Below are 18,846 nucleotides of genomic sequence, written 5' to 3'. Positions count from 1 at the left end.
ATGTAAAAAAAAATTCAATTCTCTGGCGGACCACCAAGCGGAGGTGGTCCGCGGACCACAGTTTGGGGACCAATGACCTATAGTAGTATTTGATTCTATACTTTGGTGACCATAGCACAAAGGAAGGTTTGGTGCATAGGGGTAGCATTCGACCTTCCCATATGGACCTTCATATTGCCATACAGCTGTATAAGTTGGTTTCTGGGGGGTTTCTCGCACCCTGAGTCCATCTAAAGTAGCCCTGGGTTGATTGGACAATGTTGTGTCCCCGAGGTTCTAATATTGACATGAAATGTTGAACATGAAACCAACACACCCATAAGCCACCTGTGTGGCCACAACATACTAAAAACAACACACCCATAATCCACCTGTGTGGCCACAACACACTAAAAACAACACACCCATAATCCACCTGTGTGGCCACAACACACTAAAAACAACACACCCATAAGCCACCTGTGTGGCCACAACATACTAAAAACAACACACCCATAATCCACCTGTGTGGCCACAACACACTAAAAACAACACACCCATAATCCACCTGTGTGGCCACAACACACTAAAAACAACACACCCATAATCCACCTGTGTGGCCACAACATACTAAAAACAACACACCCATAATCCACCTGTGTGGCCACAACACACTAAAAACAACACACCCATAATCCACCTGTGTGGCCACAACATACTAAAAACAACACACCCATAATCCACCTGTGTGGCCACAACACACTAAAAACAACACACCCATAAGCCACCTGTGTGGCCACAACACACTAAAAACAACACACCCATAATCCACCTGTGTGGCCACAACACACTAAAAACAACACACCCATAAGCCACCTGTGTGGCCACAACACACTAAAAACAACACACCCATAAGCCACCTGTGTGGCCACAACACACTAAAAACAACACACCCATAAGCCACCTGTGTGGCCACAACATACTAAAAACAACACACCCATAATCCACCTGTGTGGCCACAACACACTAAAAACAACACACCCATAAGCCACCTGTGTGGCCACAACACACTAAAAACAAATCAGCGACAGCATGTCGACAATTTGTTTTGTGTGTTTTTGCGTATGCGTGTGTGTGTGATGTGTGTGTGTGTGTGTTTAGTTACGTATGTGTGTGTTTCTCACCTCATACTCCTCCTTGAAGCCGTAGCCCTCTGCACATTTCATCTGTGTGATGTGCTGCAGGAGGTCGGCCACGCGGATGGCCGGGTGCAGCTGGCCCGTCTGGTACCCGGCCGGACCTGGAACCCGATCCACCGTCTGGTACCCAGCCGGACCCGGAACCCGATCCACCTCCCGCTGCTTAAAGTGAGACTGAACCAGACTGCTGCTCTCACTGGTGCCAGTCTGACTCATCTCATCTGCAGGGGACGAGGCGGAGAGGGTAAGACAGACAGACAGACAGACAGACAGACAGAGACAGGACAGACATGTAGTCATGTATGTAACACTAGAGCCATGTGATGCAGACATGATGTGTAAACATGTTATACTGAATCAAGTGGCAACCTCAATGTGTTGTAACAGCTGGATAATGTGTTATAACAGCTGGATAGTGTGTTATAACAGCTGGATAATGTGTTATAACAGCTGGATAATGTGTTGTAACATCTGGATAATGTGTTATAACATCTGGATAATGTGTTATAACAGCTGGATAGTGTGTTATAACAGCTGGATAATGTGTTATAACAGCTGGATAATGTGTTATAACAGCTGGATAATGTGTTGTAACAGCTGGATAATGTGTTATAACAGCTGGATAGTGTGTTATAACAGCTGGATAATGTGTTATAACAGCTGGATAATGTGTTATAACAGCTTGATAATGTGTTATAACAGCTGGATAGTGTGTTATAACATCTGGATAATGTGTTATAACATCTGGATAATGTGTTATAACAGCTGGATAGTGTGTTATAACATCTGGATAATGTGTTATAACAGATAACAGCTGGATAATGTGTTGTAACAGCTGGATAATGTGTTGTAACAGCTGGATAGTGTGTTGTAACATCTGGATAATGTGTTATAACATCTGGATAGTGTGTTATAACATCTGGATAATGTGTTATAACAGCTGGATAATGTGTTATAACAGCTGGATAATGTGTTATAACAGCTGGATAGTGTGTTATAACAGCTGGATAATGTGTTATAACAGCTGGATAATGTGTTGTAACATCTGGATAATTTGTTATAACAGCTGGATAATGTGTTATAACAGCTGGATAATGTGTTATAACAGCTGGATAGTGTGTTGTAACAGCTGGATAATGTGTTGTAACAGCTGGATAGTGTGTTATAACAGCTGGATAATGTGTTATAACAGCTGGATAATGTGTTATAACAGCTGGATAGTGTGTTATAACATCTGGATAATGTGTTATAACATCTGGATAATGTGTTATAACATCTGGATAATGTGTTATAACAGCTGGATAGTGTGTTATAACATCTGGATAATGTGTTATAACAGATAACAGCTGGATAATGTGTTGTAACAGCTGGATAATGTGTTGTAACAGCTGGATAGTGTGTTGTAACATCTGGATAATGTGTTATAACATCTGGATAGTGTGTTATAACATCTGGATAATGTAAACAGCTGGATAGTGTGTTATAACAGCTGGATAATGTGTTATAACAGCTGGATAATGTGCTATAACAGCTGGATAGTGTGTTATGCTGGATAATGTGTTATAACAGCTGGATAATGTGTTATAACAGATAACAGCTGGATAATGTGTTGTAACAGCTGGATAATGTGTTGTAACAGCTGGATAGTGTTATAACAGCTGGATAATGTATTAACAGGCTACTTTGTCAATTTGTAAGCAGCTTTGTAGAAGCTGGCAGAATCTTGATCACCTCGCAGAGTTTCTGCCAGCAAATGAACAGTGAGCTCTGGTGCAGGTTTAAAATCGGCAAAATCTTCCTTTAACTGCTAGATAATGGGATAGCCAATATAATAACATAATTTAAAGCATAATGTAATACGGTTTTCAGACTGAGCTTGTAATTTAAAAGATACAGACCTTTTTAATATAGCGAATGCTAGTAATTAAAGGCTATATGACATTATAAAGAAAAAAATACAATATCAGTTTGAGATTATATTATTTAAAGAGACATTACTACATTTTGACAAATTATTACATTATCCAGTTGTTATTACATTATCAGTTGCTATGGCCGTGTAATAGCTGTAAACTTTGTAGCTAATGTGGCTAACGCTACTCATTGTTTTGAGTGGGAGACGCTAACATATCATGACTGAGAAACACAACAGATACGAATGAACCCTTTAACGATCCCTGGTCCAGTCCCAGTCCAGATCCATGGTTACATGGTGTTACCATTACAAGGCAGATGAATGGCTTACATCACATCACATCACATCACATGACTGAAAGAGAGGATGGTGATTGGCACTGGCTTCTTTTCACACTGCTCAGTCAAACTCCACGCAGCGCTGCTTCGTGAATAACTCACATCGGCCAATCAGAAATCAATCATTAGAATCTGTCATGGACTTTGCTTACAGTAGGCTGCAGTCAATGCAGAACATGATGGTTCTAGTCCAAATTCAGTATGGACAACATGATGGTTCTAGTCCAAATTCAGTATGGTTTCATTAGGCTACTAGTCCACATACAGTTCAGCCCGTTCTCACTCACTCTACTAGAGTCCCGCTTTGTCGCACGCCTTTTGTGTTGGAGGTAACGCGCCCCAGTGGAATGCATCACGAGCGCACTGTTAAAAAGCACTCCGCGCCTTTGGGTCCAGGCAAAGGTCAAGTACGGCATCGGGCTCGTCGTCCAGAACGAGTTGGGGAGAGGGGACCCCCTCCCTCTCCATGCTTTTGGGTTAGGGGCTTGAAGGCCCCTTGGATCTCCCCTGTAGACCCAATGCTTAACCCCTGAGACCACCTACCCAAGAGAGCTCAACAGTCACGTGACTTTTTGTGACATTTCCTGCCCCGGAGGTGAGTTCCCCATTCATTTTTTCCATAGACATTTAGAAAAATCCTTATATAAGCAGTTATAACAAGTTATAACAAAAAACAAAACAAAAATCCTGTTTTTTATTTTTGCGCCAACTTAAATGTTTTATGGTCACTCACGATTCAGTTGGTCACGGGTTGGCCTTAAAACCTCCTTCCAGCCTTAAAGTCCCAATCAGTACGTTTTCCACTGCGCCCTCTGCGTGCATTAGTATCGATAACGATATCGCCGTTCAAAGTCAACAAAACACAGCGCCAGAAAGCTCTATGTACATGTTGTGACATCGGGTACTCACCACGTGATGAAATAATAATCCATAGTTCCGTGAAACATCATTTTCGTAGCAAATCCGAATCGAGTTACTTCCTCGTTTTCGTGAACACAGCGCTTCCGCTGTACAGCGCATGCGCGCATGCTTTTATTTTTTCTTTTTTCTTGCTACGGGATGTGACAGACAAACTGCTTAGTCCCAGTGCTGGCCAATGGAGGGCGGTGTGGGATAAATAAAGACAAGGGTCTCCCTATTAAAAGTCAATCTACCATGTCCTGTGACTAAAAAGCAGTTATATTACAGTAAAAAATGTCAAAAATCTTACTGATTGGGGCTTTAAAACTTGTTATATAAGGATCTTTTGAAATGTCTATGAAGAAAATGAATGGGGAACTCACTTCAGTTGCGGAAAACATCACCGAAAGTCATGTGACTATTGAGCTATATGTCTAACCCTAACCCTCAGATAACCTACCCAATGCCTAACCCTAAAAGACCACCTACCCAATGCTTAAACCCAACCTGTGGAGTCCCAGGGTGTTATTTGACCACTGCCTGACCCCACAGTGGTGGTCCGCGTTCCACAATACACACAACGGCACAATGGTACAACAGTACTGGGGCGTGTGGAGCGCGTTACCTCCAACACACAAGGTACCAGGCGCGTTACCTCAAACACACCATGCACGTGACAAAGCAGGGCTCAGGTACGAGTTCGGAGTGAGAACGTGTTGGTACAGTAGGACAGTTTAGGTACTGCTAGAACTTGTTTCAATAGAGAAAAGACAACATTAGATTTAAGCAAGTCACAGTCCATGATGTAGTACAAATGTCAACAAGATACTGGTCTAGATATAGAAAGCCTACAATGTACTGGTCTAGATATAGAAAGCCTACATTGTACTGGTCTGGATCCAGTACAGTGTGGTATCAGTACTTCATTGTACTGGTCTGGATCCAGTACAGTGTGGTATCAGTACTTCATTGTACTGGTCTGGATCCAGTACAGTGTGGTATCAGTACTTCATCAGACGGGTTGGAGCTGCAGTGTGGAAAGACCAGAGTGTTCAGACTCATGGAAGAACCTCGTATCTCCACAACGGCCAACAAACTGCTCAACATCTTTCAGTGAACAAACGATTGGTCAAACTAGCTGTTCACTTCAACCCTCTGTTCTCTATTAGATAATATCTTATTCTACACTCTCTTCTCATTGGCTAGCCTGGGGATGACTGACCAATTACAAAAAAACTCTCTATACAGACAGCTCAACCAATCATGGGGCGAGGAGGCATGGGTGATAATGGAGGCAGTGGTTTGCGATTGGTGGTGAGATGAGACAAAGCGCACCATGACAACGACAACAACAACCAATCAGAGAGAGATGCCCCTTAATCCTGATTGGTTTAAGATGAAGTGGTAGGAGGGGTTGGGGTTGTGATGTCAGAATTTTACAAAGGGAAGCCATGCCAACTGATGACATCACAGTAGGTGGTGGGTGTGGCTCCATGCGTGGTGATGACAGACACCCCCCACATAAGGCCTCCCTCTAACCCCCCACCTCCCCTTAAGGAGGCAATTTAACCACTTACCATTAATGGGCACTTTATACGAAGATAGAGAGAAAAGAAGAAGAGAGAGGAGACAGAGTATAAGCAACAATATTGCTTTGGTGTTAGCTTGGACATACACTAGTCTACTGCTAATATGTAGCTAGTAATACACTATACAGGGAGTAGCTCCTAGCCTGGCAGCACATTGGTCAAAAATAAACATGGAATAATTAGCTAGCCGTTAGCACCTAGCCTTGTCTAACTGTAACTTGCAGGTGTTGAGCATAGGACTAGCCTAGCTTAGCAGTAAAGTGTAGTTTCTACCATCTGGCCTGAGGAGAGTGCTATCATTTAACATTGAGTGGCTTGCCTGTCCTAGCCTGAAGAGAGAGGAGGAGTGTAAGCAACAATATCACTTTAGCTTTAGTCTTTGCTTGGACATAAACTAGGATAATGCTAATTTGACCTAGTACGAGTGTGCGGAAAGTAGCTTGTAACCTAGCACCACCTTGGTCAAATTTAACACGGAATACCTTGCAAAAGTGTTGCAGCTAACACCTGTCCAAGCCTGGCCTAGAAGTAATGTGGCAACAGGCAGTTTCTAACACGGTTAACAATGCCTGCAACACTTAGCCTAGCTTTGACTAGACCTGGGCCCAAACATCACGTTCCTCTATCCAGAAACCAGTATGTAGCCTAGCATGCTAAACCTACCTAGCGTTGATTGGCTGCGGATCTACAGATCTAAGCAGGGATGGGTTGGGTTGGTTTTAATTAAATTCTTTGGTCAGAATAGACGTAAAATGTTGATAAAAACAAAAGCAAGTACTGAAAGTAAACTTAGATTAATCCTCCAATAGACAATCTAAGACAAAATGAGTAGAATGCTGTCCTGGTCTGGTTTAAAACACTTTACCACTCTGAACCTGAAGAACTATAATATAGTGATCTACAGATGGGAAAATACCAGAATATTTCAGGTGTAGAATATCTCGCAGCTGGTCAGTTAACAAAAGATTTCTACACAAGCAGAGAGAGTGGGATGGTGTATTTAACTCCTGCTGTGATTGGATAATTTACCACTGAGCTGTCAGTCAATCAAAAATACAGGAACTACCTCCCGAGATCCTAGTAGTTTATGTTGCCATGGAAACATTATAGGTTTGGGATTATTTATTCAACGTAGTGTACAAACATGCATGTCTGTGAAGGACATGAGAAAGGTGATTGTTTTTTATTGCGTATTTTCCATACATTTTGTTGAAGTTAATTAAGTTTCCTTATTCTTTCCTCCTTATTCCATGTGGATTACATACAAATGTACTGTAATAGCAACAAATATCTACAACACCCAAGAATCCCAAACAAAAGCTAAACAAGCTGGACAGCTAGCTAGCAAGACGGTTAGAGAGCTAGAAATGCTGCTAACAGATTATCTAGTTTTATGCTTTGTTGGTTTATTTGTTTTGTTTGCTTGTTTTTGTTTTCCTCCCCCAGTCCACGTGAGCGTGTTGTGTCCATGCAAAGGTCGGAGGTCACAGACAGACGTGACGTCACACCACACGCAGGAATGTTGTGGATGTGGGAATGGAGTGAAGCCCACCGTTGCTTTCAAACAAATCAAAACATCTGTCCTAGAAAATCAAATAATTTAGATCTAAGATAAATAAAATAAATGTTTGGATTGAGAACAAAAACAAAAACTCAGTCAACCTGTCAAAGCAAAATAGAAATGCGATAAAAATATAAACTGGAAACATCCAATGAAAAATAAATGATGGATCTTGAAAAAAAAAAATCATGGTCTAAAAAACAAAACATGATTAAATACAAATAAAACGTGGGGAAAAACCCTAAAATATATCTACAAAATAAACCATAACAATCATAACAACCAAAAGCAGCCCTGGTCGGAGACAACAAGAAGCAAGCAGGGATGGATGGAAGCCAGAATCTCTCTCTCTCTCTCTCTCTCTCTCTCTCTCTCTCTCTCTCTCTCTCTCTCTCTCTCTCTCCTCCTGTCTTGTCTGAGCTGTCTACTATCTGTTGAGGTATCTACTTCCTGTCCAGCATCTAGACTAGAGAAGAAGAAGGAGGAACGGCGTCTCACCCAGAATAGCAGTTGGTACAAAGGGATCTGCCATCCAGACACATTAGCAGCAGGCGGACAAACAGACAGACAGACAGACAGACAGGCAGGCAGGCAGGCAGACAGGCAGACATTGAGGAGAAGAGAGGAGAAAAAGAAAATAGGTAGAAGAGTGAGTAAGCAGAAATATTTGCATCTTTCAAAACAATATGACCTGACAGTGATATAATGTGGAGTTTGGTGTACCACAAGGCTGTGTTCTGGGCCCATTGTGTTTCTCTATCTACATGTTACTGCTTGGGGAAGTTATCTGTAAATCTGAGATTAACTTTCATTACACTGATGGCACTCTCAATTCTATATACCTGTTAAACTGAAACTGAACCTGTCTAACTTATATTAGAGGCTGGCCTGAAGCCAAACACAGGGTGTTCCTAAAGCTTCAGTCAGCTCAGTGAACTGGAACTAACTGGACTCAGAGATTAAATCATGTGACTCCCCTATAGAGTACCGCAGGGATGATGTATTTTTGTAGGCTTAACCAGAAATCACTGTCATGTTGGTTCGTCAGGGGAAAAGTCTATGGGGTTTTAGAATGGGGATTTCACTTAAATGCATCAGATAAGGTCTGTGGTTAACAAAAGTTTATGGGAGTGGTAATTTGGGTTCAGCAGGATAATATAAATAATTTGCATGCACTTGACATTTTGTATAATAAAATATCACGATACTTGACATTCGATACGATACAATATATTGCCCAGAAAATATTGCGATACTATGTTGTATCAATTCCCCCCCCCCCACCACTAATATAATGCATGCCTCTTATTGCTATCTTCCCAGCGTCTAAGCCAGCGTTTCTCAACTGGTGGGTCGCGACCCAAAGGTGGGTCGCAGGGCCGTTTTGATTGGGTCGCGGAAATTGGCCAATTTCTTTTTTTTTTTTTTTTTCATATTTCATTCGAGTTAAATTCAGATTATTGAAACTGGATTAGCCTGACCAGTTTTACTTGTTTAACAATCTGAAGCATATGCTCTGCCTGTAATTCAAGAGAAGTCTGGCTTTTCATTTCATATTTAATTTTAGTTCAATTCAGATGATTGAAACTGGATTAGCATGGCCCCAGTTTAATTAAAAGTTATGACCAGTTTAACTAAAAAGCATATAGCCTGCCTGTGATTCAAGAAAAGTCTGCCTTTTTATATTAGTTAAATTCAGACTATTGAAACTGGATTAGCATGACCAGGTTAACTCGTTTTATTATTATTATTATTATTATTATTATTATTATTATTATTATTATTATTATTGTTATTGTTATTATTATTAACTTGTTTAAAAACATATAGGCATGCAATTCAAGATAAGTCTGCCTTTTATTTCATATTTCATACAGTTCAAATAAGACTTTCTGAGCATGACCAGTTTGACTTGTTTAAATTTAAAAACATATAGGCCTGTAATTCAAGTCTGCCTTATTTCAATTGGTTTTTAGCCCTAGTTGCACTTCTGTTGCACTTTTGTTCATTTGAGGTTTATAACAGTGCATGAAGGCATTGTGTATTAAATTAATGCGCTTTTTTTGTGCAATAAATTTGAGTGGTTAAAAAAAAATATGAAATTTGGGTCGCGACTTCATGACAAGGAAAATAGTGGGTCCTGAGGCTCCACCAGTTGAGAACGACTGGTCTAAGCTATCGTCTGCCTCCACCAGTTTTGCGCTGTGATGACACAGGTGTAGGCATGGCCCAGGCGTGTCGGTGGGCCTCTAGCCTATCATGTGGCCTATCATGTGGCCGGCCCAAAACACAAAGGGCAGCGACCCACACCCACCCCACCACCAAGCCTGCATACCGGTCCAGCTCCCACCTTCTCGGGGGAGACCCCCCTCCAGCACCCAGCGCACACAGACTCCCGCCCCGCCAGACCCTCGCTCCCCTAATCCAATTCAAAACGCATCATTTTTTCACACAACACCTGTGTCCGGCCAGTACAGTGACCTATTTCCCTGCAATTGCATGTAAGACCAGCTTCTCCACAGCGCGGACGGCAGCTGAAGTCCCTCTCGCCATCAAGCAGACAGTGACGGAAGCATGTGTCTTTATGTGCGCCAAGGGGAAGATGACAATGAAATTGGTGGGATTCGATGTATATATATTAATAGAAACAAATAGAAAATAGCTGATTAATAAAATGTGTGCTGGTGGAACGAAATTCAACTTCTTCAAATAGAGCAGCACCACTCATCGCCTCTCAGTACGCTGCGTAATTACGCATGTTACCGCAGCGGAGATAGAAGAGGGCCCGAAAAGGAATAAGCATACAGACGTTTGGGCAGCAGCCCTTTTTCAGCGTGTGAAATGGCAATAATACACAGGTGATTCACAGGTAGGCATGAGCACGTTATTTGATTTCTATGCATGACATTCTCACATCTCTCTCTCTCCCCATCTAGGCTATCTTTTCTCTCCCTCTTTCTCCCTCTCAGTGAAGGAGGAAGCTGCTGACGTGACGCTGTGGTTTTATGGGCATGACCACACCTCCACTATGCTTCTGGGCATAAACACGCCTATACGGAGATGTGCGCCGAGATGACGTGAAGCGCAGCGGGCCGACACGCCCACAATTAGGGCTTTGTGCGGCGCTATCCCAGCGCAAAACGGGCGCTAACGCAAAAATACCGCCGGTGGGAAGATAGAGCCCATAATGTTTGCACTACCTGTGCTCCCAGCCAATCAGAACAAGTCAAGCCTTTTCACAGATTTGGCTGAACTTGATTGATATATTTGACTTCAAGGGTGAGGATTAATTAATCAGAAGAGAAAAGGTCAGAAAAGAAAAGTTTTCAACACACAACAGCCACAACTGCCTGAGGATCAGAGGTCACTATTCTCGCTTCTGATTGGTTGGTCTGTCAAGGTGTGTGTGTGTGTGTGTATGTGTGTGTGTGTGTGTGTGTTACCTGGGTAGTAGGAGTTGGGCACGGTGGTGCTGATGGTGTTGGTCTTCAGGGTGAAGGAGGATGGAGATGAGACAGCTTGACAGGAGAAATAAATAAATTGTATTTTGTAATTTAACTGTTTACAGAACATCAAATGAGTATTTTCTTTAATTTGTTGAGTATTTTCCTTCAGGCATCATCATAGTATGACAGTATTATTATTATTATTATTATTGCTGTTGTTCTTGTTATAATGAGTTAATAATGAACAACTATGACAAGTCACAAAATATAAAGGAAGATAAACAGTGATACTGATCCCGGTAGGGGAAGAATATTGTTATCACAATTATTATACAATAAATACTGTATTCCATACATATTAATGAAACAACAACAACCTTAATGATAATAGCAGCAGTAATAATAATAACAATATGTATTAAAGGAACACTCCGCCCATTTTCAACCAGCTTTGTGTCATTAGAACATCTGTAGTATATCAGAAAACTGTAAACGGTTTTGAAGTCTGTCATTTAATTTGACAGTTATTGAGTGTTAAAGTGTGGACCAGTGACATCACTGGTCCACACTAACTCAAATTATTAACTCATTAACTCAAATCAACTCTCAATAACTGTCAAACTAGATGAATGATGAATAGTTTGACAGTTATTGAGAGTTGATTTGAGTTAATGAGTTAATAATTTGAGTTAGTGTGGACCAGTGATGTCACTGGTCCACACTTTAACACTCAATAACTGTCAAATTAAATGACAGACTTCAAAACCGTTTACAGTTTTCTGATATACTACTGATGTTCTAATGATACAAAGCTGGTTGAAAATGGGCGGAGTGGTCCTTTAATAATAATAATACTCTCACTACTATTACTAATAATAGATTTTTATAATAAGAATAACAATGTAAATAAATGACAAATAAAGTAAGATAAATTCCGATTTTCTTTTAAATCTGTTGCTGCTACTACTACTACCAACAACAACAACAACAACAACAACAACAACAACAACAACAACAGATGCTAATAATACACTGTAATAATAAACTGTAAACTACTACTACAGTATTGCTACTACTCAGTGGTGTAGCCTACTTTATTCTAGTGGGTATTGTACATTTTGACTTCAGCTTGGAGATTGGGGGGGTGGCTTGTGATCAGTCAAGGACCCCTTAAATTGACACAAATTAGATGAAATTAGTTCCAGGATCCCCATTTGATCCGATTTTTCATGTTTTATTACAGAAAGTGTATGAAACCCATGACCAAAGTAGCCTATTCATACATTCTGTCATTGTGTTACTTATGAATAGAACTTTTCTGGGGACGCGCTGGAACTCCCTCAAGGGCCACACTTTGCCAACCACTGGCTTAGGCCACCTAGATCTCTCGCGCTCTCTCTCAAAACACACATAGGCTTAAATCAATTAAGTAGCCTATAGATAAACAAACTTATCCATGTATCCATAGTCTCTTAAAACAGACGGTTGACATTTGAATTTTCAAATGCTTCCGCCTAAAATGTCTGTAGGCCTACTGTACTTCGAGCTGGGAAAACTTGGTCAAAACGGAAAGGGAAACTCGGGGAAAATAATGAGTGATGATATAGGGGGATGTCCCTAAAGGCTACACTGCGGACTCCAATGCGGACTCAAGTATACAGTAACAGAACTACTGCTCGTCCGTGGTGTCCACAGCTGTCCATGTAGTGTAACGTTACGCATCCACTCCGGAGTATATGGAGAGGCCCGCGCCAATTGACATGTGGGAAAATCCTGTCTTATCAGTTTGTGCACAGAATGGCTCTAACGAGACTGGCTCTAACGAGGCTGGCTCTAACGAGGCTGGCAGTGGAACCCGCTCTAAGATCAAGGTGACCTACACATCAATATGTATGTTTGTATGATTCCATCCCTATAATTGCAATCAGGTTTAAATGGGCGCGCTGATTTTAAAATACACCATTTACGCATCATTGGCGCTAGAGTAGCAGAATGCGCACTCAAGCAGATTATTACCTAAATATTTTAAAAGGGAAACGCATGCTCGCACACTCTTGTCAGGATTTGCTGACATTTATTATCAATATCTGAGCAGCATAGCCTTGATATAGGAGATAAAAGGTGTGCGTAATAACCTCTCCATGCCGTGGAGAGATGTGTGTGTGTGTGCGCACGCACTTCATACCTTCACCAGGTCTTCAATTCCCTCCCTCTGACACCTTTGCCATTCTGTGTGTTCTTCTGTGTGTTTAAATTCTGTTTTCTGAATTCTTATGGAATGATTGAATTGATTGAAGTTGTAGGCTATCTGGTTCAGGTTTTGCGGTTTGTGAGAGTTTGGTTTCTATGGTAATTCTCACAATTTTCATCACTCATTAATTGGGCATATTAGTCGGCATATGAAAATGCACCTGCTGTAATGATTAATTTTACTCTAGATTTTTTGTGAACCCCAACCTTAAAGTTCAAACTTTGACTATGGACGTCCCGCCGCTTCCGTCATTGTTTACAGTCTGACGTCTCATATGCAGCTATATATTATTATTATTATTATTATTATTATTATTATTATTATTATTATCATTATCATGATCATTATCATTCTTATTATTATTATTATTATTATTGATATTATTATTATTATTATTATTATTACCTGTATTGTTATTATTATTAGCCGAAATGTCATCTGGACATAAAACACCTATACAATCCATCATGTCCAGTGTTGGGGGGCGTTCCGTGACACAGGGTGACTTTGTGAATGGAAGTGTGCCTGCCTGCATGGAGGAGATGCCTTCCCTTGCAGAACTGCTATTTGTGAGTTCTGTCACAAAACTATATTGTTTTACGTATCCTTGCACATTTTTAAGTGGGTATACTCAAATCCTGGAGCTTAGTGGGTATACTGTCTGTGTATAACTGCGTATCACGTAGACTACACCACTGCTGCTGCTACTACTAATACTACTACTAATAGTACAAATAATAATCATAGTAATAGTAATAATAATAATACATATTAATAACAGTGATGTGAGCAGAGCAGAGAGGAGAGGAGAAGCAGACTGGAAGGAGGGTGAACTCATGTCCTCTAAACCGTCATCCCTGCATCAGCAGCTCTCTCGTCATCCCTCAAGCACAATAGCTCACTCGCCCCCTCTCGCTCTTTCTCCCTCACTCTCTCTCCTTCTCTTTCCCATCCTCAATCAGAGAACGAGGGAGAGAGGATCACAGCATGAAGGAGAGAGAGAGAGAGAGAGTAACAAAAAAGAAGAACAATAGATGTTTTTATTGATTTATTTTTACAAAACGAGGACCACAATGGAAAATGGAAATTATTCCTCGACAATTTTAATACCGGTGTATGGGTTTTATCTGTTTGTTTGTATTTTTAACAACCATCTCAATAAATTCATTCATTCATTCATTCGTTCATTCATTCAAGAGAAAGAACGAAAGGAAAGCAGAGATGAAGGAAAGGCAGATAGATTTCTGATTGGCTGATCAGTCTGATTGACCTTAACGATCGAATTTAAAATCAATTGAGCTGCAGATTGATACAGATGCAGTAGTATTGAATTAGAACATGTATTTGGCATAACTGTGTGTGTGTGTGTGTGTGTGTGTGTGTGTGTGTGTGCGTGTCTGTGTGTCTGTGTGTGTCTGTGTGTGTGTGCGTGTGTGCGTGTCTGTGTCTGTGTGTGTGTGTCTGTGTGTGTGTGTGTGTGTGTGTGCGTGTCTGTGTGTGTGTGTGTGTGTGTGTGTGTGTGTGTGCATGTTTATGCGTGCATGCATGCAGGTGTTTATTTATTCATCAGTGTTGTGGTAGCAGCAGCACTCTGTAAGACAAGACCTGTCACTGCCAATCTCGCTCTCTTTCTCTCTCCCTCTCTTTCTCACTCTCCCCCACCTCTTTCTCTCTCTCTCTTTCTATTCAATTACTTCAAATGGCTTTATTGGCATGACGTAAACACTGTACATATTGCCAAAGCAGGCATTTAGACATTGAAAAGCTAAGCATTAATTAGAAAACGTACTATCTTTCTCTCTCTCCCTCTCAATGTATGTGTGTGTGTGTGTGTGTGTGTGTGTGTGTGTGTGTGTGTGTGTGTGTGTGTGTGTGTGTGTGTGTGTGTGTGTGTGCGTGCGCGCGTGCGTGCGTGCATGTGTGTGTGTGTACTCACTGCGTCCATTCAGTGTGTGTGTGTCCACCATGGTTGTGTGTTGTGTGTTGTTGACCATCAGAGTCATTTCCTGTCTGGAGCTCAGAGTCTCTTTCCTCTTCTTCGCCAACTTCCTGTTAAAAAGTAAAAAAGAAAAGAGGTGGTAATGAGATAAACAAATCACTAGTGTTGAGGTGGATTTTCTAGGTGTCAAGCTGAACCTGCTCAGGCCGACTTAGGTGTTTGGAATTGGGGTAAGGGTGTAGCCTAGGGAGGCCAAGGTGTCGTGGCCAGAGACGTGGTACCCAAAGAGGAGGCCGAGTCGCCCGAGACAGAAGTCAGAGAGAGGAAGGTCGGCTGCAGGAGGAACAGGACAACGATCCCTGGACACTAGCACAGCTTGTAGACATTTTATCCTGAAGGACTCTTTGCTGGACCGCATAATGTAGCTGGATGGAACTGGTGGTGAGGTCACTTCATTCTACCATTTGGTGTAGCTTTTATATATATACAGTATATACATATACATATATACTGTATATATATATTAGGGCTGTCAGCGTTAACGCGTTTAATCGGGATGCGATTAAGGGCCGACGCGTTATTATTATTTTTATCGCGTTAATCGCATGCAGCTATTTTGTCCCTTCGACGCACCCGTACTTGTAGTCAAGCCGGTCGCAGCGGTTTCCTGTCTCCTGCTGTTGGTGCAGGCATGGAAAAGAAAGAGCAACACGCTTCTAAATGGCTCATTTTACTTGAAAAAACTCCCAAATGGCACAGTGGACAAGTCAACAGTAGTTTGCACCTTGTGTAAAACGGAATTAAAATATCACCGAAGTACATCCAGTTTGAGCTATCACCTAAAAGCTAAGCATACCGGAGCAGCTAGCGTCGCCGTAGCCTCAATGCGAGACTCATCAGTCATTGTTCCTTCAGAGTCTCGGATGCGCGGGTCCTCTAGCCACTGAGGTCGGCTCCAATGGCTTCACGCAATATACACGTCATCAATCACAATAAAACTGTACCTACCATTATTCACATGGAAGTGTCAACGTTTTTATCTCAGACACAGGCTTCTTCGGCTGTGTCATTTTGGGTTTCGACTGCTCTACAGCGCCGCCACCGGAAGTATCGGTTCTGGAGCGTGTACTGCACTGTTTACAATTGTGCATTAATTTTCTGTTCAAGATATATTTTGTAGACATTGTTACCTCCTGTCTATATTGCACTTCTATGGAATTGAAAATAAATCTAAAATTCAAGATCACAAAGTACATTTATTTGCATTCATTTGATTCACACTACACCCTGACACTGTGACACACTGGTAAGAATGATTAATATCGAATTAAAAATGCTTTGAAATGCAAAATAATGGCATTTTAAACATGCGATACAAAGATGTGATTAATCGCGATTAACTATAGTTAATCGCAAGATTAATCGCGATTAAGAAAATGTAACTCTGATGAAGACGCATGGCGTCGAAACGTTAGTTTTTCAATAAAGTTTTTCAAAAAGGATCCGTGTGCTCCAGTGGCCTACTTTGGGTTTTTTTTTGGACCTAAAGTGTTTTCTTTCAAGAAAATGTATCGTTTGACAGCCATAATATATATATATATATATATATATATATATATATATATATACACTGTATAAACATAATAGGCATCTTGCGCACTAGGCACGCTCGATTCCTAGGCTGGCCCTGCAGCTCGCTGCGCAGGAATACCCCTCGGGGGGTATTCCTGTTAAGTCTCTCAAGAACTTCCCAAACAGTAAACCATGGGTGAGCAGACACCTTAAAGTGTTATTAAAGGTCCCATTCTGTGCAAAAGCTGTTTTTACTTGTAAATGCATATATACTGCTGTCATCCCTCCCTGTAATGAGTGCTCACAAGCTCAGAACTGCCACAGTTGGATTTGTCCCTATCCAGCTTCCCCCTGCAGTCTCCTTCAAGCCACGCCCCCTAACGCTCTGTTCCCCAGACGGGGTATCGGGACGTCACGAGCTTCCTCAAGCATACTGCGCGTGTCTCTCTCACACAAGCTACCTGCACCATTTTGTCTATAGCCACAAAATTAACACTTCTAGCTGGAGCGACGCCAACTGTACGTGATCCAGCAACTGCAGAGGTGCATTCGGTAAGTCTAGGCATTTTGAGATGTCCTCTTTAGCGTAGCAACCGCGACGTTAGTTGTGGACACAACCTAGCGTGCTGGTCCACAGACGCTAATCTGATTGGCCGCTGGGAGCCTGGGGCGGGCTCTCCCTCAGCGGCCAATGGGAACTGTTAGTTCTGAATATATTATAGAAACAGACCATTCTTGGGATGCAACGAGATGAGGAAGGGACAACTCCTTCACAAACGGGGTTGCTATATTTTCGACAAATTAATCCAGAATCATGTTTTATGGACCAGAGACACACGTTTTTAAGAGGTTACAGCTGCACGAATTGGGACCTTTAAATAAGGAGAAACAGGCTTTTAACACGTTCACTGCCAATGACGAGTTGACTTGTCAAAAAAAATCCAACGGTTGACTGCCAATGACGAGTTGACTCGTCAAAAAAAAAAAAAAAAAATTTGACGGTGGGACGTGGATCAACGCCCCCCACGTCTCCTATAAAAATATTGGAGCCACCGAACGTGTACAACCCATTCCACCGACCCACTAAGTGGCGACAGTGCTCTCCAGACTAGAAAAAGCAGAGCCAAAACTGCAGGGGAACGCGCGAGGAAACCATTCTCATACTGTAAAATGGATTAGCGAAAACGCTTTCGCTTTCGCGCATTATCGCGCTGGGAGCTGGCGGTGGGGGATTGCAAATTTGCATAATAGATTATGCGTGCAACACACTTTGAAACACGGCAGAAAGCCCACAATCGCACGCAGCTTCATTGCAGCTGAGCTCACAACCGAAACGACTCATGCAGACTCGCCCAAAGAGCAGCCGCCAGCAGCCAGGCAGCACAGACAGGCAGAGCCTCGCTTGTGACAGTGGGACGTGGATCAACGCGCCCCACGTCTCCTATAAAAATATTGGAGCCACCGAACGTGTACAACCCATTCCACCGACCCACTAAGTGGCGACAGTGCTCTCCAGACTAGAAAAAGCTGAGCCAAAACTGCAGGGGAACGCGCGAGGAAACCATTCTCATACTGTAAAATGGATTGGCGAAAACGCTTTCGCTTTCGCGCATTATCGCGCTGGGAGCTGGCGGTGGGGGATTGCAAATTTGCATAATAGATTATGCGTGCAACACACTTTGAAACACGGCAGAAAGCCCACAATCGCACGCAGCTTCATTGCAGCTGAGCTCACAACCGAAACGACTCATGCAGACTCGCCCAAAGAGCAGCCGCCAGCAGCCAGGCAGCACAGACAGGCAGAGCCTCGCTTGTGACAGTGGGACGTGGATCAACGCCCCCCACGTCTCCTATAAAAATATTGGAGCCACCGAACGTGTACAACCCATTCCACCGACCCACTAAGTGGCGACAGTGCTCTCCAGACTAGAAAAAGCTGAGCCAAAACTGCAGGGGAACGCGCGAGGAAACCATTCTCATACTGTAAAATGGATTGGCGAAAACGCTTTCGCTTTCGCGCATTATCGCGCTGGGAGCTGGCGGTGGGGGATTGCAAATTTGCATAATAGATTATGCGTGCAACACACTTTGAAACACGGCAGAAAGCCCACAATCGCACGCAGCTTCATTGCAGCTGAGCTCACAACCGAAACGACT

General features: G+C 42.2%; 1 protein-coding gene across 1 annotated transcript in view; it reads right to left on the bottom strand.

Annotated features, from left to right (window-relative positions):
* Positions 1 to 18,846, bottom strand: part of LOC310798616 (receptor-type tyrosine-protein phosphatase mu-like) — a gene marked incomplete at both ends in the record, with an annotated part of 303,831 nt that overhangs the window by 41,479 nt on the left and 243,506 nt on the right. Inside the window, 4 exons of the mRNA XM_083661159.1 lie at positions 1,164 to 1,399; positions 7,980 to 8,006; positions 10,925 to 10,999; positions 15,115 to 15,227. Of these exons, the coding sequence (XP_083517285.1) occupies positions 1,164 to 1,399; positions 7,980 to 8,006; positions 10,925 to 10,999; positions 15,115 to 15,227 (451 nt within the window). The remainder of the gene's footprint in view (positions 1 to 1,163; positions 1,400 to 7,979; positions 8,007 to 10,924; positions 11,000 to 15,114; positions 15,228 to 18,846) is intronic.

This window comes from Poromitra crassiceps (assembly GCF_964638095.1).
Source record: "Poromitra crassiceps genome assembly, chromosome: 2".
Taxonomy (NCBI): domain Eukaryota; kingdom Metazoa; phylum Chordata; class Actinopteri; order Beryciformes; family Melamphaidae; genus Poromitra; species Poromitra crassiceps.
This window is presented reverse-complemented; position numbering and strand designations above follow the sequence as displayed.